This window comes from Phoxinus phoxinus (assembly GCF_949152265.1).
Source record: "Phoxinus phoxinus genome assembly, chromosome: 4".
Lineage (NCBI taxonomy): Eukaryota > Metazoa > Chordata > Actinopteri > Cypriniformes > Leuciscidae > Phoxinus > Phoxinus phoxinus.
In genome coordinates this window covers 29,406,301-29,427,952 of record NC_136879.1, presented here as the reverse complement: position 1 = coordinate 29,427,952, position 21,652 = coordinate 29,406,301, and the positions used below count along the sequence as shown (strand labels likewise).

The 21,652-nt window shown below is 36.6% G+C and overlaps 3 protein-coding genes across 4 annotated transcripts; 1 reads left to right on the top strand and 2 right to left on the bottom strand.

Moving 5' to 3' along the window:
* Window positions 1-261: 261 nt before the first annotated feature.
* On the bottom strand, window positions 262-11,400 carry ube4a (ubiquitination factor E4A). Of its 2 annotated transcripts, XM_079610593.1 has the most exons (20): window positions 11,265-11,400; window positions 10,472-10,639; window positions 10,206-10,382; window positions 8,113-8,225; window positions 7,353-7,505; window positions 7,052-7,211; window positions 6,767-6,969; window positions 6,473-6,664; window positions 6,051-6,384; window positions 5,832-5,958; window positions 5,099-5,403; window positions 4,879-5,011; window positions 4,603-4,793; window positions 4,421-4,521; window positions 3,810-3,923; window positions 3,430-3,604; window positions 3,036-3,216; window positions 2,546-2,693; window positions 2,286-2,443; window positions 262-2,016 (listed from the first exon to the last, which is right to left on the bottom strand). In XM_079610593.1, exons 2-20 carry the CDS (start codon window positions 10,596-10,598, stop codon window positions 1,881-1,883), a joined length of 3,228 nt encoding a protein of 1,075 aa, XP_079466719.1. In that variant the 5' UTR covers window positions 10,599-10,639; window positions 11,265-11,400; the 3' UTR covers window positions 262-1,880. The 2 variants fall into 2 exon arrangements, with proteins under 2 accessions (XP_079466719.1, XP_079466720.1); XM_079610594.1 differs by lacking the exons at window positions 10,206-10,382; window positions 10,472-10,639; window positions 11,265-11,400 and adding an exon at window positions 8,315-8,370 and having other exon boundaries at window positions 263-2,016.
* On the top strand, window positions 11,383-15,313 carry phykpl (5-phosphohydroxy-L-lysine phospho-lyase). The gene is made up of 12 exons (XM_079610595.1): window positions 11,383-11,522; window positions 11,634-11,752; window positions 12,553-12,712; window positions 12,787-12,861; window positions 12,964-13,051; window positions 13,135-13,251; window positions 13,536-13,618; window positions 13,700-13,925; window positions 14,030-14,184; window positions 14,291-14,380; window positions 14,455-14,585; window positions 14,716-15,313. The coding sequence occupies exons 1-12, from the start codon at window positions 11,464-11,466 to the stop codon at window positions 14,757-14,759; spliced, it is 1,347 nt and encodes a 448-aa protein (XP_079466721.1). The 5' UTR covers window positions 11,383-11,463; the 3' UTR covers window positions 14,760-15,313.
* nherf4a (NHERF family PDZ scaffold protein 4a) lies at window positions 12,952-20,814 on the bottom strand. Its single transcript, XM_079610596.1, has 9 exons — window positions 20,703-20,814; window positions 19,930-20,137; window positions 18,344-18,480; window positions 18,048-18,252; window positions 17,074-17,270; window positions 16,557-16,751; window positions 15,517-15,747; window positions 15,390-15,436; window positions 12,952-13,021 (listed from the first exon to the last, which is right to left on the bottom strand). Exons 1-8 carry the CDS (start codon window positions 20,787-20,789, stop codon window positions 15,404-15,406), a joined length of 1,293 nt encoding a protein of 430 aa, XP_079466722.1. The 5' UTR covers window positions 20,790-20,814; the 3' UTR covers window positions 12,952-13,021; window positions 15,390-15,403.
* Window positions 20,815-21,652: the final 838 nt, after the last annotated feature.

The window sequence follows — 21,652 nt, the reverse complement described above, 5'->3', positions numbered from 1 at the left end:
TTTTCGCACAGGTTTCTCTGAACGCCCCCATCTGCTATTGGTCGGGGAAACAAATAGCCCCGCCCTGAACCACGACATTGGTTGAGGTAATGTAGCCCTGTCAGGCTACGTGTTTTGATAGCAGCCATGAGACAGAGGTTACACTTTTTGGATAAAATTGTCTCGTAATTATTGTGAATTTTAAAGGACCACAAATACTAAATTACAATAAATCTCTGAAAGCCTTTGACTTTTACAAAAAGTTAAAAAAAGATGCAAAATAATTTACACATCACTGCTTTTTATTTTGGAAATTTTAAGTACAATACAGATTTTTTTATTTAATTTTATTGCAATAAACAAGCCATAAGCACAATTAATATATGATTTTAAAAAAGTTTAAAAAATAAAATTAACATCAGTGAAGCATGCAGTTATTTGGGGCAGTTCAATTTATTCATTTGACAGAATCATTCATCTAATACTACAATAGAAAGTCTGGTTGTTCTATATTCAAGAGGGACATGTTAGCATGTACATTATATAACTACCACCTATAACGCTATTAACTCAAGTTCAGTTCAAGTTATTTAATTGTGATTAAAAGAGACAAATGAGTGCATATGCACAGCTCAACAGACAGAAATATGACTACAGGACTTAAAGCATTATTTTTGCTTTGAGAATTCATGGGGCCAGATTTATTGATTGAATGAGGTCTTGAGCGTATGAGGGGAACAAAGAATTTAGAAAGACTTAAAACCAACTAACTCACTGAAATGAACAATTCAGTGAAAATCAAAATGCAGATATAGCCTACATAACTTAATGGGTTGGTCTAATGCAACTCTCTCACAACTAAAGCCACTGAGTGGACGGTGTCCTATCAATGTCATCTTTTAAGACAAATGTCAAGTAGCAAGGTCCATCCACCCAAAGCATGCAGTTTTGCAACAGTTAACAAAAGGGCATGATGTCACCCTGCATGGGAGGAGGTCATAGGGCTGACTCAGCAGTCAGACAAGTCATTACTCGGGACATATTGCGCTGTGAAAAGACAGTGGATTCTTGAAAGATGTACAGGAGTATTTCCAAACATTTCAACAAGAGCTCAATATTCTTAACGAGTCTCATAAAAGTGCATATTATAGCAAATGCTTCTTGAGTTTCAAGCATAAAATGTTCGTAATGAACAAAAGCACTTTGACAAATGGTCGAGTTCCCGACCAGCCCAAAAAGAATCTGACATGTGACTGCCGCATTATGGAACACAAATGCCTTTAAAACCGATAGGTACACATATGAAACTGAAACTCTGTGGAATATAATGCTGATGATCTTGGCAAAATATTCTATGATAGTTTAATCTCTTATGCAGCCAACATTATCCACAACTCCTTCTTCCTTAATACCAAATGAGGCCACAACTCTTCTTCCTTAATATCAAATAAGGTACACTGCTTATACATAACTTAAAAAGATAACAAATAAGCAATGCATATAAAATATTGCATACATATGAATTAAGTCAGAGGTAGGGCAAATGCACTGAACAGGTAAGCAAACCTTATACATGTCATCATCTGTCTATAAACCAAAGTTTCATTTCCCACAGTGAACAGCTTGGAAAGGCAAAATGCAAAAGTTTGAGTTCTGTCTACAGAGACCTCGAGCGTCAGAGAAGTCTGAGAGAACAGATAGCCGAATATGCTACAGTATCATGGCATTTTGAGATTTGCATTTGACCTTTGAGGAGCACACCAACACCATAAATGCAGGCGTGCTCCTCCAAATGTGGTTAAACGTTCTTGTTTCAAAGCGGTATGAAAGAGACCAGAAACATCTGAATGGCTTAGTCATACAGAGCATGCCTGGACGCTGGGGGAGGGGAGTAATGTGGTTTAGCCACTGGGTCCCATTTGCTGGTTGCTTTGCGTATGATCAGCAAGCCACTTCATGATCTGTTGCCTGAGCTCTTCGTTAGGCCTTATCTGGTCCATGGTGAGCGGACTGCGGTTGAAAGGGTCTGTCTGGTCACTAGAGCAAAAAAGACAAGACCAACACTGGTATTGGACTTTTACCTAATCAAATAACAGTTGTGTTATTGTAAACTTCAACCAAAACTATTAAAACAGTTTTCTGTGAAGCCGAAATAAATAAAATATAAATATAGGATGTGGTTACCTTTGCAACTGTTAAAGTACTAATATGACTAAAATAAAAATATTAAAGCTGATATAAAATTTTTAAACTAATAAAAAAGACAAAAGCACATTAAATTACTAATGTTGTAAACATGAGCTCACCTTAGTAAGTGTCGTGCTATTGTTGAACGGTCCACTGTGACGTTTGAAGAAGGTAGCAGCACCGGATCAAGCATCAAGGTAGACATGATGGGATCCAGGAATTCATCCGGAGCATCAGAGTAGGTCTCCTCCTCTTGCTGATGCCTGTCTGCATGGGACTGAAGGAGACACAGAAAACCAACAAGATTACCATAAACACACTCATGACTTCCTAAAAAAGGTGTGTATCTAAGATAAATATGCATAGCGATTAAATTAACCTTAATTTTATCTGCTAGGAGACTAAAAGATACAATCATTTCGCCAGGCTTGTTGATTTTCTTGAGGACGCGGACAGTTTGGCAGAACAGAGTGGGCGAATATGACCTTCCATCCTTTGGGACGGTGGCGCAGAAATTTTCTTCATCTCTGTGGCCAAAAAAGCATCCATAATAGTTTACTTAGTTTAGTTCATATTATTCTCAAATAAATAAATACATTCATGCCCGGTTTCACAGACAAGGCTTAAACCTAGTCCCAGACTAAAATGCATGTTTGAGCAGTCTAACTAAAAGCAACTTGCACTGGCATATCTTAAAATATGTCAGTGCCATTGCTGTCTCAACACCAGTAATGTTTTTTTTTAAGGCATGTTTATAAAAGATACTGAAATGTCTTAATTTGACGAAGGCCTAATCCTGGCTTAACCTAAACCCTGTCTGTGAAACCAGGCCTGAGAGTAAATGTTAAATATACAAACAAAGAGCCTACCCCAAGTTTAGGTAAATAGTACAGATGTCTGACACTAGCTGCTGGGGCTTGAAGTCGAATTCACTGAAGTCTTTCACCTTCAGGGCGCCCATCTTGGGGCCTACCAGATGCTGCAAAAAGTAGTTGAGCATCGAGATGATCCTCTCAGCAAGAAAGGGGGTAACAAAAATACCTTTTATTTCTGGAGGGAAAAATAAATACATTAAAAGTCTGAGTTTTCCAGTGTTATTTTATACTCTCTAATACACTAAAAGCCAAGTTCTTCTCTCAATAATTATTTTAAACACTTCTGTTCAGGTCTAAATTGGTCAGGTAGTTTATAACCCGCCAAAAATGAATAATAATTCAGTGATGTTAATATTTTAGTGCATTTGGTTTCTTTCAGGTCTCTTACCAGATGTGAGAAAAGCCAAGGTGCCAATGGTCTCATTTGACATGATGTTGTGGAAGCGACCGAGCTGTCCAAACATCTGCAGACTAGATTCTTTCTCTCTGCGGGCGTCAGGGGCCAGACTGTCCCACTCTCCCCGATCCCTCTCCAGCTGGAGGATTTTGATCTTACTTAAGTACTGGAAGGAACAGATGCATTTGTGAGTGACACATCTTTAATCTGTCAATTAAATGTTTCCTGATATCAACTATATAGAGGTTAATATATATTAAAGTAAATAAACAACCAAGCTAACTTGAAGAAACAAAATCTGTTACCACCAAATAGTAAATAGTTTGAATTTGCACAAAACATAAAAACAATCTGCCTTTGCAGACAAGTACCTGTATAGCCTCGTCAAGTAAGAAGATGGCATCATTCATGAGGAGATTGAGAAACCTTAGGAAGAGTGGCGGATTCATAGCTTCAAGATTTTTAGAGGCATAATCCGCAAGATGCTGTGAGGAAACAATTTTGTATTATTTTGTTGGTAACACTTTACAATAAGGTCTTATTTGTTAACATAAGTTAAAGCATTAGCTAACCATCTAACTATGAGCAATATCATTTTTTACAACATTTATTAACCATTGATAATGTAACTTAATAACAGATACAACTTTTGATTTGAAGTTTAATAAATTCTGTTGAAGTATTTATTTTGAGTTTATGGTAACGTATGTATTTAACTAATGGTAACAAATGAAAATTAATGAATTATTTCATTGTTTTATTTTATAATTTGTTATTTTATATAATTTTTTCTTTTATTTCATATTATTTTTATTTTTTTATTTTTTTAAATATATATTTTATTTATTTATTTTATGCTGTATGCTTTTCTTTTTCTTTTATATTTTCTTTTATTTAATTTAATTTTAAGTAAATGTTTAACAAAATTCCAAAGCAACATAACATATTATTTATAATAATATAATGTCTGCCTGGTTCTTACCTTAATGCTCTCCCTGTAACTCTCTTCTCCCCACATGTACTTTAGAATGGCATACATTGGCCTCCTGTAATTAAACTTCTGCTCAAACTGATGAGGATCACCTGAGGAATAGGCCATAGACAAAATCTTATACAGGCTGTAATAATCAAATAAACAAATTAAAAAAAACTTCAGAAACTGACCAGTGAACTCTATATCCACAAACACTGTAATGAGGGCTTCAGCAAGTTGGGGTGCATGCCGAAATGAGCTGAACGCCCTTTGGCGCTGGAACATGATGGGCTGGGTAGCGCTAGTTGACAGAGTCTCCATATGGGGCATCACTGCCTCAAGAACCTCTGCCAGCTTTGCCCGTAAATGAGGATTCTTCATTCTGTGAGTAAATATCCTAGAGTAAACAACAAGCCACATGGCATGCACAAAACACGTGATAAACTCAGCATCACACCGGCTCACACCTATCAACGTTGCCCATGAACACAGTGATGAAGGTCAGGACATGTTCTAAGCTTTCCGCCGAGGACTCCAACACCTCGTCAGCAAAGCGGCGGAGGAATATGAAGAAATCGCCCATGTTTTCAGCAAAGAACTCTGTAAAAGAGACAGGAGATTTGGTTTTCAAAAAATTGCAACGACTGACAAGGTGTTTACTCAAAAGGAAAACAAAAACGGGGATACCTGGCACAAAGCATAGCAGGCTGTTCTCCAGTGCAGGTAAGGGAAAGGTGAGCGGGATGTGTTCAGGGCCCTGGTTGCCCAGGCTGAGCTGAACCAGCAGGGCGGCGCAGGAGGCTTGGAGGTTGAGGCAGTTTTGTAGCATGGCGGGCTGCGTGGTAGCAGCCTTGGTTGAAAGATAGACTGTCATAAGGCGTTCAAACTGTTCTCGTAGCTCTGTGGCTGGGCCTCCACTGAGCTGCGTGTCCCGCCACGTCCCCTGGAGCCGATGCAGAGACTGATTCATCTTCACCATCTGATCATGAAGTCTGACAAACAAATACCATTAAAACAAGTTTATTTTCTGCAAATCAGTGTTTCCAACAGAATGCTGTTTTAGCCCCTGCATCCTCATGACTGGTCCTAACTACATATATTTATATCTATCTATCTATCTATCTATCTATCTATCTATCTATCTATCTATCTATTTATATATAATAAATATATGTTTTATACATACAATATAGTGCCCTGCACCCACTAGTAAAAAAATGTGTGTATATATATATATATGGAACTGTAATGAGGTCAAGACCTGCCTGGAACTACTTTAGCCGTGCGGTTCCCTGAATATAATTGCACACCTCAGAACGTTCGTCAACCAATCAGATTCAAGCATTCAACGGCCCTGTAGTATAAATATATATATATTCTATTATAAAATTGTCAAGACTCTTTTGTAATGAAGTGTTACCTATGGAAGCCCAGGTACAGGGTAAGTTGTGTAAGGATGAGGTTTTCTGTGAGAAGGCTGTATGATTGGGCAAATTCAACAGTTTTTTGAGGGGGCACAGGTATCAGACATGTCTCCTTGTCCAACCCTGTAAAGGGAAGTATAATTAGTTTAGATGGTTATGTCTGAAAAGAAATAAGAAAAAAAAGTGTTTAATAAGGTGGAGCACAGGTAGTTCACCTCTTGCATGTACGTTTCTGTTACGCCGCTCTTCCTCACTCAGCTCCTTATGCAAGCAGTATGTGGGGTTAAAGGTCAGGAGTTTGGGGCAGTAGGGTCGAGAAAACGGCTGGCAGAGCTTGAGCAGGGCAGCTCCCAGATTCAAGAAGAACGCATCCGAAGCAAACATTTGGAAGAATATCTCGGGCATCTGGTTTGCCCAGATTTTTGCCCGCCCCATGTTGGCCTGCAGGCAGCCACCCAGCCACGAGAGCAGCAGGTGGCGCGTCTCGCTGGACTGCTGAAGCAAGTTTTTCAGAATCTGATACAGCTTATCATGAAACTGCCCCATAAACTAGCACATGGAAAGACAAGAAACGAAAGGGGTTAGGTGGCTAGCTTCATGCTAAGCCTGAAAACCTTTTTGTAAATTTTGTGCTCACCTGGTGAATATTCGACTCTTGAACTTTCATTTCCTGTGGGCTGGAGCGAGAAGGATTGAGGAAAAAGACATGGTTCTCAACCACACCAGGAGTTTTCAGCAGACATGAAATATTCAGGATCGTTCCCAGAAGTGTTTTCTGATACTGAATCCCACTGTTAGGATCTTTGGGCTGACTGTGCTCCATTAAAACCTAGGATCAGAATATTATTATCCAAAAAATATTTCAGATCTGTTTGAAAGGAAACTGCAGGTATCAAAATGACATTAACATTACTGAGCATTGCAAACTAACCTTAGAAATATCCTTTTGCCGACAGAAGTACAGGAGAATTTCCAGGTAGGAATACAGCAGCAGCTGACAGAGGTCTAAGTCTTTGACCCGGCCTAGGAAAATATCAAACACTGGCACCATAACCTCCCCGAAGGTCCGCACCTCTTGGTCAGCCAACAGAATAGCGATGACCTCATCCAAAAACTCCACAACTTCCTCAAACTCTGCAAAGACCATGACACAAACGAATGGAATCAGTTCAGGACCTTCAAACATATCATATGACAAGTCAAATGTGACACTTACGGGCTCCTCTCACAGCCTCCAGCAACAGGTCCAGAAGCTGCTCATAAACATTCTGACTGATGTAGATCTCTGGGGTCAACAGTACCGTGCGGGCATTGGACAAAGTCAGGTTTCTGCAGCGAACAGCATACGACAACAGCTTCTCCGGGACTTTAGTGACCTGTGTTGTTATGAATTACATTAACACATTGAATCAGTCACAAACAGTGAGTACGAGCATAAACAGTGCAATGAGCAGACACATTTCATTCTTTTGGCACAACCATATAGGTCGACAATGTATAGAGTCTGCAGAAGATACCTCTTCCTTAGCTCTCTGGTAGCAGGCATAAAGGTACGGTATGGCACGTTTCTCCCCAGCATCACGATCTGCTGAGAGATTCACTACACTGCAGGAGGTCATGTAAATGAGATGGTTACCTGGCTCTTGCAAAAGCAGCCTGTTGAACAAAGCCTGGAGGGGGCAAATGAAGGAATATTATTCTTATTCAAAGTTCATAATATTCGTGGGAATGTCTGTATATACTGTATATTACTAGCCTGGCTAACGTCAGACCCAATTCTCGTTGAGACTTGGGTCTGGGAACCACACGTTCATTTTCTCGTATTTGAGGCGTGGTTTACGAATGCGCCGGCGCCGTTTATTGGGTGCTAAGAATGTCTATCAAATGCGCATAGCCAATCGTTTCCATTATACCAGATGACGTATGTAGAGAAATGGTTTAACGCCAAACGCTGCTCTTTTTTCTAAATAAAATTGCGATCTAAACTACTTAGAACAATATCTAAGGCTGCATCAAAAGGTAGCTTCGCGTCTGCTGCCATGTTGACTCCACAGATATAAACAAACTGCTTAGTTGTGTCGCAAAGATGTCGTCATCGTCTTGCTGCTCCCTTCCCGTTCTGTGATTGGTTCCCTAAACGAGGCGAAAATCAGGTCCATGGTTTCCAGACTGCCTTTCAGCGAGAATAAAATCGCGCTGCGCAAAGGCAGTCTGGGGAAACCCAGGCTAGTATATTACACAAATTTGGAAAAGAAAGACACACTTAACATATTGTACCTGCTCTATGGTGTCCATGTTAAGCCAGTCCTGGCCATCAAGTTCAGCGGCCATTTCCTCAAGGTATACACAGCGTGGTGGGATGCCATTACCACCTCTTAGACTGGGGTCACCTGGAAAGATATCAACCAACATGGATCATTACAAGCACAATATCTTAATACAACAGTAAATACATTCTTGGTGCATATTATGAACTCACATATTCAAAACCATTTAAAAGTTTGGGCTCAGTAAGACTTTTCTATGCTTTTGAAAGAAGTCTCTTATGCTCATCAGGCAGCATCTATTTGATAAAAAAAACAAACAGTAAAAACAGTAATATTGTGAAATATTGTTACAATTTAAAATAACGGTTTTCTATTTGAATATATTTTTAAAAGTATTTGATTCCTGTGATGGCAAAGCTGAATTTTCACCATCATTACTTCAGTCTTCAGTGTCACATCCTTCCGAAATCATACTAATATGCTGATTTGCTGCTCAAGAAACATTTCTTATTATTATCAATGTTGAAAATAGTTGCACTGCTTAATATTTTTGTGGAAACCATTTAATTTTTTTGAATCTTTGATGAAACTTTAAATAGAAAGTTAAATCTTTTGTAACATGTTTTTACTGTCACTTTTGATCAATAAAGAGCTATAAGTGGCTCAGACATTACGTTTTCAGAACGCCTCTTTCCGCATGACTCACACAAACTGTGTTAAAGATTTGAATAGCAAACAGACCAGTGCGATGGACAGTAGATAGATGTAGAGGATAAAGATAAAGACACAAATGAAAGCAACATAAATGACGTAATGGGCCAAACTGCAGTGGATGAGGTCATCTGCAGCACTGCCTGGAAACGGCATGTCATTGTGATACGATCACCTAAACTTAGATCATCGAGAAATTAGTCATTTACTATAAACAATCTAATGTTCCTTTCTTCCCAAACTATCTAGAAGTACACTTGCATACGTATGAAATGGACCAGTTACAGAAAGCATCTCAAAAGTAGTGATTCGCAACTGGTAGGTCACCATGACCCAAAAGTGGTCACTTCTGATAGCGTCATCGACAGCAGGGGGAAACAATGCTACGTGCAAATAATAGCACAACTTAAAAAAACTAATTAAACTTATCAACTCTTAAAGGAAAATGAAAATGTTTTGCATCCAATCATATAAAACCAATATGAAAAATCAAACTGTGTACCGGTAAGTATATTTATACATATAAATAATTTTGTGTGTATATATATATATATGTTATATGGTCATGGACAGCAGGGGGAAATGCTATTAATAGCACAAATTTAAAAATAAAACTTTTTAAAAGGAAGTAGAAAATGTTTTGCACCCAATCAAATAAAACCAATATGAAACAATATAAAAAGCTATCTAAATTAAGCAGATGCCAAAACTAAGCAGGATAAAAGAAACAGTCATGCTATATTTTTAACTCATTTATGTTGTGCATTTCTTATGCACTTATTATTATTATGCATTTCTATCAACTGTAGCTAATAGAATATGTGTGTGTTTGTAGCACGTGTTAGTGACAGTAGGGTGGCAAAATGACAGACATTTTTGTAACATAATTGTTTTACTATTTCAAGTAAATGCTGTTTTGTTTTCCATTTTCATCGAAGAATTCTGGAAAAAAATGGATCACGTGTTCCACAAAGATTTGAAGCAGCACGACTGTTTTCAACACTGATAATAATACTTCATGCTTTTTCAGCACCAAAACAGCATATTGGAATGATTTCTGAAGGATCATGTGACACTGAAGACTGGAGTAATGATTGATGAAAATTCAGCTTTGCTGTCACAGTAATAGATTACATTTTAAAATATGTTAAATAGAAAACCGTCAGTTAAAATTGTAATAATAAAATAAAATAAAATGTTTTATCAAATAAATGCAATCTTGATGAGCATAAGAGACTTGCTTTTTACTTTTACGACCTCAAACTTTTAAACGGTAGTGTATATTTATGATTATATAGGAATCAGTGTTAACACTACTCAATTCAAAATCAGCAAATACTTTTAGATAATGGGACATGTAGTTCTCAGAACAAGTAGTTGTTTATCACTCACTGTTGTCCAGAGTGATGAGGAAGATCCTCTGGATCATGTGGTTGACGTTGAGCTGCTCGCAGAGCTCCTGTCGTGAGCGGAAAGATCGGCTGATCTCTGCCACCGAGTCATCATTTTCATCGATGCTGTCAGACACAGAATTTTCTGACTCAGACTGGCTCTCTCCTGAATCTACAGCTGTAGGGATAAACAATTACAAAGTACCATCAAATTAATTTTATCCTGCAAGTATAATGCCAGAGCAGGGGTTATTACCAAAACCTTACATTGTTGTTCAGCTTGATGCCGTTGCTTTTGGCCGGATGCAAACTGTTTTGCGTCAGCGAGAGAACTGAAGAGTGCTGCGAAGGGGTTTTTGGAGATGTTCTGATTGTTATTGCCCTGGTCTGTCATTTCCCTGGAGCACGTCCTCCATCAACAGGTGTATTTATAGCCTACAGGGGAAAATGTGTGAATTACATCGAGCATCTAATCCAAAGTCCCAAGACCAGGTGAGATCCATCTAGGTAAATCATAAAGTATTCTATGCTCATTGCAAAAGGGTTTGCCTATATGAATGGGACACTGTATATATAAGAGACAAATAATTCCCTTTTTTATACTCTTCTGCTGAGTCACTAATAAAAACGAACTAATTAATTAATCTGTGAGTCATATTTAAGCAACAGGAGAGCAGAAAACAGATCAAGTGACCTCACAATAACCAACTTGACTGTATATTATTAGGGTCAGGTATGCTAACTTGCTACACATACGTGTCATTTTATTTGCAGTCAGTAAATCAGACTACAATAGACGAACACTCAGTGGTCTAAAAAATGCATAATGAATGTAAACCTTGATAAACATGAGTTTAATAGCTGTCAAAGACACTCACTGACAGATCTCTTTACTGACTGCCAGGTGTCTTAATCTAGCTGAATAACTAGCAACGTGCTTAGCAACTGACAGCGAGCTGGTAATGCTGCTGATACACAGCAACACAAGGCAAAGTAAAGTAATTAATACATTACATAGCAGAAATACATTGATATATATCAGTGTGAATGCATGCCATACCTAGTTTTGGGTTGAAATATGGTAAATCTGATGTGGTTCAGTACTGCAGCTCCAGATCGTACTCGGTGTGTGACGTCATCAGAAATGGACGATACACTGTCTGTCTACTGTTTTTTTTTTCGTCTGCAGTTCAAAGTCTTCACAGGTATCTAGGGTGTAAACAGTCTGTTGTTGCAGAAGACGAAACCGTATCGTCGGAATGGCTCTGGAAGTTTTTCACAAAGACGAAACTCTGCAAATGCGGAGGAAGCTGATTGGGTAAGTTGGATCAAATATTACACGTCGCGCTGTTAAGGCCGGGTGTTGTTTGTAATTATAATACCCTAAGGGCCCTGTTCTTATTAAATACTCTTTCCCATGTCTTTTCAGGGAGTCCTGCAGGCTCTTTTTCTCCCATGATCCCGTGAAAATATTGAGAGCACGGGGTCAATATTTATATGATGAGAATGGCATGCAGTATTTAGATTGCATTAGTAATGTTCAACATGGTAAGGAACTTTTTAAATGATGTCATGCATGATATGGGTTGTCATTCTTATATGGGTTGTCATAAAATTAAAAAAAATGTGTGTGTAATGTGTATATATATATATATTCCTTGTTAACTTATAAAAGTAGCCAAAAAGCAAAACATCACATAACTATATTGTTCAAAAGTTTAGTGTCAATAAGTTTTTGAAAGAAGTCTCTCTCACCAAGGCTGCATTTATTTTATCAAAATACTGTAAAACAGTCCTAATGTGAAATATTATTAAAATTTAAAATTGGTGCTTCTAAAACATTTTTATTATTATCAATGTTGAAAAAAAATAGAAATAGATAAATCTATTAATAGATAAATAGAAAGTTTGAAAGAACGCTGTTTATTTAAAATATAAATCTTTTAACATTATAAATGTCTTTGTTGTCACTTTTAAATTTTTAATGCATTCTTGCTGAATAAAAGTATTTCTTTCTTTCTTTGATTCAAAAAAAGTCAGAACACATTTATAATTGTAGTCAGAACACATCTAGAAATTATAACTGAAAAAACGGGTTTATTTGTAATGCAAATTAAGTATATTTCTTGACTCGCCTACAACTTTTCTACGTTTCTACCATAGTTAATGTTCCTATAGTAAAACCATGATAAATTGTCATAAAATGAATGCTTATAGAAACATAATCAGCTCTTGTCATCATCCCACTGAATTTTAAATAGGTTTTCCAGAGCACTACATGAAGTGTCAAGTATCATGATTACGAATCCCAGAACCACGATGACACTTGATGCATCTTGTCTTTGCAGTGGGACACTGTCACCCCAGCATCACTCAGGCCGCGGCTGCTCAGATGGATCTTCTAAATTCAAACACTAGATTCCTTCATGATAATATAGTGCAGTATGCAGCTCGGCTGGCAGCCACACTGCCAAAGAAGATTTGTGTCTTTTATTTTGTCAACTCAGGGTAAGTGACTCTGTTTATTCAATTTTAAATAAATATTCAGTGAAATCTTATATAGATACTGTCTCCTTCCAAAGTTCAGAGGCTAATGATCTTGCTTTGAGACTGGCCCGTCAGTATACCCAACACCAGGATGTCATCGTGCTGGATCAGTAAGATTTCAAAATGTGAAATTTGAACAATTATGATTCTTATATCAGCCGGTAATGGCTACATCAGACTTATTTTCATGTAATCTTTACCTGCCTCTCCAGTGCATATCATGGACATGTCACCTCACTCATCGACATCAGCCCGTACAAGTTCCGGAAACTAGAGGGACAAAAAGAATGGGTTCATGTGGTGCGTACAGGACATGCAAACATCTTTTTAACCCAGTAATTAAGGCTTTTTGCTGCATATCATACTTTCTTGCATATCTACAGGCACCTCTCCCTGATACTTACCACGGTATTTACAGAGAAGATCATCCTGACCCAGGACAGGCTTATGCAGACACCGTGAAAAGTTTAATTGAAGAGGCACATAAGAAAGGCCGCAAGGTATGGTGGAAAAAATCAGTCATTAACGGAAAGTTAAATATTTTGTACTAAAATATACTGACTATCCTACTTAAAGTGGTAGTTCACCCAAAATACATGTCATTCCAAACCTTTTTCGTGTGAAACACAAAAGAAGATGTTTTTTTTTTAAAGTCTCTTTTTTGTCCATACAATGAAAGTCATTGACGTCTAATGTTATTTTAGTTTGGAATGACATTAGGGTTTAGTAAATGATGGAAGAATGTAATTTATTTTGATGAGCTGTCCCTTTAATTCATCCACAGATTTCATCTTTTTTTGCTGAATCTTTACCCAATGTTGGTGGCCAGATCATTTTTCCAACTGGTTATTGTAAAAGAGTAGCAGAGTAAGTATTTTTGTAATTTTTTGAGTGTCTTCTTTTTATTCAGAACCTGCTGAATGAAGCTGCTTGTTCTTTCCCCCTCAGATACGTTCATGAAGCAGGAGGGGTTTATGTGGCAGATGAGATTCAGACGGGCTTCGGTCGTGTTGGGAGTCATTTCTGGGGTTTTCAGCTTGAAGGTGAAGACTTCTGCCCTGACATTGTGACTATGGGCAAACCAATGGGCAATGGTCATCCGATTGCATGTGTGGCCACTACAAAGGAGATAGCTGGTGCTTTTACAGCCAATGGCGTGGAGTACTTCAACACAGTGAGAACCGTTATGCTTAGAAATAATGTTGAGCTAATGAATGTAGCTTTTACATCCTTTGTAAAGTGAGTTTAAGTAATATTTAACCTTTTTATCCCATGCAGTTTGGTGGTAACCCAGTGTCCTGTGCCATTGGTCTGGCGGTGTTAGATGTGATTGAAAAAGAAGACCTCAGAGGCAATGCTGTGCGTGTCGGCGGTCATCTTAAACAGCTGCTCCTTCAGCTTCAGACTAAACATCAACTCATCGGAGATGTGCGGTAAGTATGAAATGCAGAAACCTCATCAAATACTGATACTGTAACATCATGCTTTAATCTCAAAGAAGAAAATAAACAGATGTTTCTTCTGTTCTTGTTTTTTCAGTGGTGTTGGACTGTTTATAGGTATGGAGCTAGTTAAAGACAGAGTGTCCCGAAAACCAGCAACAGAAGAAGCAGCACATTTTGTTCGAAGGTACTGACAATTTCTCTTCTTTCTCAGCTTTTTGCATTTATCTGATAAACAACTGCACTTTCCGATCTGTTCAGGCTTAAAGAGGAGCGTATAGTTATTAGCACTGATGGACCATGGGACAGTGTCATCAAATTCAAACCTCCAATGTGCTTCAGTATGGAGGATGCTGAAAGAGTCGCTACATGCTCAGACCAAATTCTCAGAGGTTGGTAGTAATTTAACAGTTAATTCAGCATGTGGTAACATAGTCTGACTCTGCAACTGCAATCATTTTTTGTTTAAAAATAATAATAATTAAGTGATTAATAATTAACTATTTGTCTTTGGACTTACAGAATTGGAGGATACCCACCAAAAAGAGAACTGTGGGAAAAGTTAGGTTTAAAAACATTCTGAGAAGAATTTATTAATAATGTGCATAAAGCAAACATTTTACATTTGAAAATGTTTTGAAATAAATAATCTTCATATGATTTGCATTCTTGAATATAAATCTGTTTATATTCAAAATTCAGTCAAAATACTGAAAGGTGAACATTTACTACTCATCTGTCATTGAATACTTTTGAAATACAAATTTTATATTAACATGAAATCACACCTCTATATGCAAGTTTCCAGAATGAGGTGTAAACAAATAATAAAGAGTTTAAGATTTCATTGTGCTTTTATACTTTACAGTCATACAACAATATAAATCACTTTGTGTAAACCTGATTGTACACAAATACTATATAGTCTCTATATAATGCTTTATATTACATTTGTACTCAAATATGTGTTGTGACTGCATTAAACAATGACACTAATAATAAATGTGGTTATTGACAAGCAGATTTGCTTTTTTCTGAAAAACATGTTTTCCCATTTTTCAATATCTTTGCAAGACATAAGACAAACTTCGAAAGTGTGCAAATAATTTGAAATGACTTTAAAAAAAGAAAGAAAAAAGAATAAACATTTTACAGAAATTGTTAAATTTATAAGTTAACAAAATGAATGTTTTTACCTCGTTATATTAATTCATACAAAATCATCTTGTGAAGCATCTGGAACCTGTAAAACAATGTTTAAATTTAAATGTTTAAATAATCCTAAAATTACAAAATACATGCATGTGTGTGAGCGGGTCTCACCTTGTTTGAACTTAAAGTCGGGCTGGTTTTGAGACCTGAAGTCTGTCTGGTGTTTCTCCGTTTCTCATATCCTATTCCCTCCACGACTAGCAGCCTGAGAGGAGTTCCTCCCTCTTTTATCAGCCTCACTACTTCATCAAAATACTCTTCCTCCACATTCTGTCCATTCACCTCTACCACCACATCCCAGTCACACAGCCCAGCTCTCTCTCCTGCACTCCCTGCCATCACCTATAGACAAGAAGGAGAATTACACATATCAGTTTTTCATAGACTTGGGAAAGCATATTTATTTAAAGCTGTAGTCTTTTTTCAATGTAAAGCTAGAATTTAAATTTTTAGGTGAACTATTCCTTTAATATGCAAAGACAAGTCAAGTTATTTTCTCTGAAAATGTAAACATTCTGGTGATATCAATATGTTATTATTTTTGTTTGAGCAACAGAACCCTGTCTTAGCCAATGGGATGAGTCTGGGGGCAGGACTATCATCTGCCCGACCAATGGCATACGAGGGGCATGCTCAGTGAGACTTGTGTGAAAACATTGTGTCATTTTTGCTATAGAGTGCTGCAGGGATGACATATTTTTGTAGGCTAAAACCTGGAAACGAATTAGCATTTTAGCACTTCCGGTTCAATTGTCCTAAATAAGGTCTGTGGTTCAGACAAGGCCAAGATTTTTTTTCAAGTTTTTTGCTACAACATAAAATACATTAGCAATGCCCCTTAAAAAAGGTTTAAAGCCTTATCTTGAAAAATATATTTGCTAACAAGTGTCTAATTGGGACTAGTTGTAGATGATATTAAATGTCACGCGGCTTCAAAATTCATAAAAGTTGTGTTCTTTTCATGATGAACAAAACTAAGTCAAAGAAAAAATACTATTGGGTTTTTGTCAAGGGAAACAGGGAGATGCTAACTTTTTGGTTGGCCTACAAAATTAAATCATTACTGCTGAAATTTAAATGAACATTTAAGACATTTTAGCAGATCTACCAATAAAAAACTAAACAATAATAGCTAAACTGAGAAACAGTACCTGGCCGATATACGTCCCAGGCTTATTTTGAACACAGCCTAGGTTGAAGCCAAATCCCAAGCCCTCTTTTTGAAGCACACAAAGTCGAGGGTGTGCTGGATTTTGGTGTCCCTCATGATGTAGTGGGGGAGGTTTAGAGAACTGTTCCCTTTTTGGAATCTGGTCTTCATAGAACAGCAATGGAGAAATGCCCAGCTGAAGTGGATCAAATAACAGACACCTTCTCAGTGATAATTCTAAGCACTACTGCAAGAATAATTATTCCTGTGCTATGTAGGTCACAGCAACCCCACCCATTCCCTGGGGTCCATGTCTGTTCCACAAATTTATGATTCATTTAATTTGAAAAACACCTGTTTCGATGTGTAGCATAAGAATTAGGAGCATGAACTCAGGCTCTTGGTTAGCCCTCAGGGTCAATTGTCTTCAATCAGAGGTCAAATATGTTGATTTAGCAGCTGTTCGTTTAGCAAGTGTGTTCTCTGTATGAGCATGTGCGTATGCGTGCATTAAGCACCTGTGTGTAATAGTCTCTGCCTGGGATGGAGATGGTGGTAAGGGTGACCTGCTGGCCGCTTTGCCGTATTTTGCTGACGATGCCCTCATGCTCTGCATCCTCCACCTGCTCCCCGTTTACCGCTAGCACAAGCTCTCCATCCTCCATTCCTGCCGTCTCAGCTGGGCTGCAGGGGTCGATCTCTCGTAATACATGAGCTATAGAGTCAATATATCACAAAGTGATGGAAATATACTGTATACTGAAATAAAATGTCTACAGTATTTCTGGCAAGTACCACATTTGACTAAAACAGGGATTTAAAAAATATTTGATGCCATAGACCCCCAAATATGATGTTCCTTTTGCGAGGGACCCCCTTCCTAAAATATTGGCAGCTATATATTTAAAATTGAGACCCATTTATATATATATATATACAATACAGTTTAAAATATTATCTGAAAAAATATTCTCTAACCATTAGAGTATGTTAGATAAACCTGAAGAGAAACATAAAACTAAATAACATCACATAATGTCCAACCAGTCTTTGGAATGAAATGTTTTAACATAATTATTTACAGTATTTCATTCTTACTTTATTAGTAATTAAATATTTATATAATTGTTTATTAATTTTATAATATCATTATTGAATATTAATATTACTTATGTAATATTTATTGTAATATTTATATTATATTTGTACATTTAATATTTATGTTTAATCATACATATGAATGCTTGTAAAATATTTATAGTAATTATTTATTTATTATTATTACAGATAATTTTAGTGCTTCGACTTAAACTTATTTCAGTTATTTGCCAAGACAACATTTAAAATTTAATTTAATTTTTGTTTTCCATAAAATGTTTCGACTTTTTTTTTTTTTTTAATTTTAATATAATTTCAGTTAACAAAAACTTTGAATAGTTTTAGTTAATAATAACTCACTCAGTGGTTATTAAAAGAATCAGTGATTTCTCACCAATATGTCCAGATCGTAACTTCTCTTGCCTTAAGAGGAACCCGTATCCCTGTGGTCCCTGAGTCAGGTGTAGTGTTTTTGGTCTGTAGGGTAGATTATGAGTTTTGGCGAAAGCAGGAACTATGGGTAATCTCAAGCGATTATAACTCTCTTCACTCCTGCTATCAATTACCAAGACAGTCACATGGTCCTCACATTTCTTCACCTGATGGAACAAAGTGGAATCTTGAAGCTCTGTGGTCCCTAAAAAATATTGGAGATTACATAATGAAGGTATCACGTATGACTACACTTACCATTTTTGACAGCGCTGCATATGTGAGTGCTGAAATCATGACTCCATTGATCCAGATCAGCCTGTCTCCATTCTGGACTCCTGCTCTCTCAGCTGAACCATCACCCACTGGACTGAGACGATAACGGCCTCGCTCACCTGCTCACATATTGAATGAACCAGAACTGTCCACAATGATCCATGTATACATACACCATGCTGAAACATTTCATGAAGATGTGCATCAACTACTTTTTTTACCATCTCATCTAGGTCCTCACAAGTTCCTCATCCATCCATCCATCCATCCATCCATCCATCCATCCATCCATCCATCCATCCATCCATCCGACGGGTCCTTAAAGCAACTAGCTGACAATCACTTTGTTAACATGGCACAAGTTGATTGGTTCTTGTCTCTACCCAATGAGTTTGTTGCTCAACATTTAAATAGTTGGTTTTGCAGCAAGCCTTTTTTTAAATGGTGTTGCATGGTATTTTTGACGCCAAATTTAGCGACATTCTGCTGCGACTTTTATTTATGTTTTGCGACAAGGAGCTGTTTTGGCTTAAATTAAATTAGCAATGTTTTGGAGATTTTTTTATTTTGGAGAATTTAACCCTGCCGTGATCTCACGTTAGCCCTCAATGCAATGAGCCTGCGCACTGACAGAGCAGTATGAATGGGGAAAAAGGTTATCAGCTGGTCTGTCTAATAAAAAGGTTATCAGAGGGTCAGCACTCCATGCTGCAAAAGATCCAGAGTAACGTTGATCAATCACTAAAGCAGACCTCCTCTGAAGCCGATATTATGCATGATATTGATTTTTAGTTTGTGTAATCTGTTAATATAATGTTCATCAGAGCTTGGCAGAAAAAAATATTATATTGTAAGACAATATTTGACAGATCATGAATATATTTATATTCTATTCTGTATATATATCCTAGTCTGTCATAATTTATGGCATTTAAAAAAATGCACACTCCTGAAGGAGTTCTTTAGAAACAATTCATCAAATGGAAAATCATTTAAAATACAATTTGTTCAAGTTTGCATGCTTGATCTATTTTTGACCTGTCGAGTTGTCATGAATGGGTGTTCCCATCATTTAATTTTTTTGAAATATACACATGCTTTTTGTGAAAAATGTAGAATTTTGAGGGTGGTCCTAGAGATTTCCAAAGGTAGGGGTTTGGTCACTGCTCTGAAACCCTCCACCTTTCACAGCTCCACAAGATCAGCTGTGTAATTTCATATTTATTCAGCAGCTGTATGTCTTACATGCCACATCTGTGTGTCTGTGTGTGTATTGGCAGTATGTACTTGCTGTGGAGCAGCAGCTACAGCTGTGTAGCAGATCTATTCCGCCAATACCAAATACATTAACATTGTCATATCCATTACCATGCTAAACTCTTGTCATGACAGAAATGTTTTAGTGCTTTTTATGTTTTTAGATAGATTATGTGCCCTATTTTGAAAAGTCTTGATAAACTAAAACTTATGTGAATAAAATTACACAAATCTTCTTAAATTAATAAATGTAAAAATGTCATCAATAAGCTTTAAACACATGTTAAGTGCAGTAGTAAAAGGAGCAGTACCTTCAATGGGAATGATGCTGAGGCCTAAGCCGCTGCCAGGCACTTTAGTGATGTAACATAACCGTGGGCGAGAACAGCCCTCTACGGGATGGTGAGCTCTAGCGAGCAACATGAGGTCTCTTCCCTCCGAAACTGCAAACTCATAATCCTGAGCACTCAGCACTAACAGATATAGTTTCAGCCCAGACGCCTGCACCTTCAGCACCACCTGAAAACAAGACGCAACGTTTACTCTTTATTTTGAGGTGTCATTGTTACTGTGTAATTATATATTTAAGTACTGAATAATATTAATTAACAACATGTAGCCTACTTAAATAGCTCTATGGTTAGGGTAGGATTAGGATTTGGTTGAGGTTTAGTTGCATGTAATTATACATAATTTACTGTTATCGTGGTAATAAAAGTACAGGTAACATATGTAACAAGGACACTGTAAATGAAAATGTTACCGACACAAGTTCCAGACAAGACTGAGTATACAGTATTCTGGAAACACTTTACAGTAAGGTCTCATTAAAGCATTAATAACTAACAGAAAGCAATTCATTTGTTACAATATTTGTTAATATTTGTTATCTGTTCATTGTTAGTTCATGTTAAGTACATTAAATAATATTTAAATAAAGCTTTAAGGTTAAATACAACATTAAATACTTTAGTTAAAATGAACTAACAATTATACTTCTACAGCATTTATTAATATTAGCTAATTTAAATCTCAACATTTACTAATGTTTTAAAAGATCAAATTTGTTGCACTGTGTACTAACTTGAATGTGAACCATTGGACTTAACATTAACAAAGAGTTCCGAGAGCCTTGTTTGCTTTGTTTGTTTTTCCTGCCTGCCTTCCTCATTAGTCTCCTTGATTAGTCATTTTGTTCAGCTGTTTCCTAATTAGTTCCCTTTGTTTGTTCCATGTATTTAAGTTCTAATATACATTATATTTATACATTTTGTTATATATATATTTTTTTATATATTATTATATTAATTATATTATATTATATTGTTATATTTACAAATATTTAATTAAGTTCTATAATAAATTAGTAAATGTTATTTATAGTAAATCAATATTTTTCATTGTTAGTTCATGTTAAGTAATGTAGGCTAGTCAACTAATCTTAAACAAATTGAACCTTATTGTAAAGTGCTAAATAAAAAAAATATTATAGGCTATAATTGTTAGTTCATGTTAATGCCTAGTCAACTAATCTTAAACAAATTGAACCTTATTGTAAAGTGCTACTGGTATGTTCAATAAACAAAAATATTACATAATTGTTAATTTTTCAGGATGAATATTGTTATAAAATATGTGAACATTGGCAGTCTATTGTACCTTTATGAGTGTTGTTGTTTTTTCACTAACACTCTGGAATACTTGATTCTCATTAGTTAATCGTGTAATATTTCCATAATATTTGTCGTCAGCCATGGCATTTTTTTGGCATAATTTTGTAGTTGTTTTGTATAGGGACAAAAATAATTTGTGTTCCAAATCACACGTTTGCAACAAACATGATGGTGAGTAAATAATAACAGAATTTTTGAGTGAACTCTCCCTTAATGCTGCACATCTTGCCAATATCATTTGTATTCCAGTGTCTGTGTGTTTAATTCACAGAATACAAAGGTCTCATGTTTGCATAAGGAAGTGCTCTCACAGTTGAGTGCTCCTTGTCATCCACAAAGTCCTCATTGACCTCCAAAACAC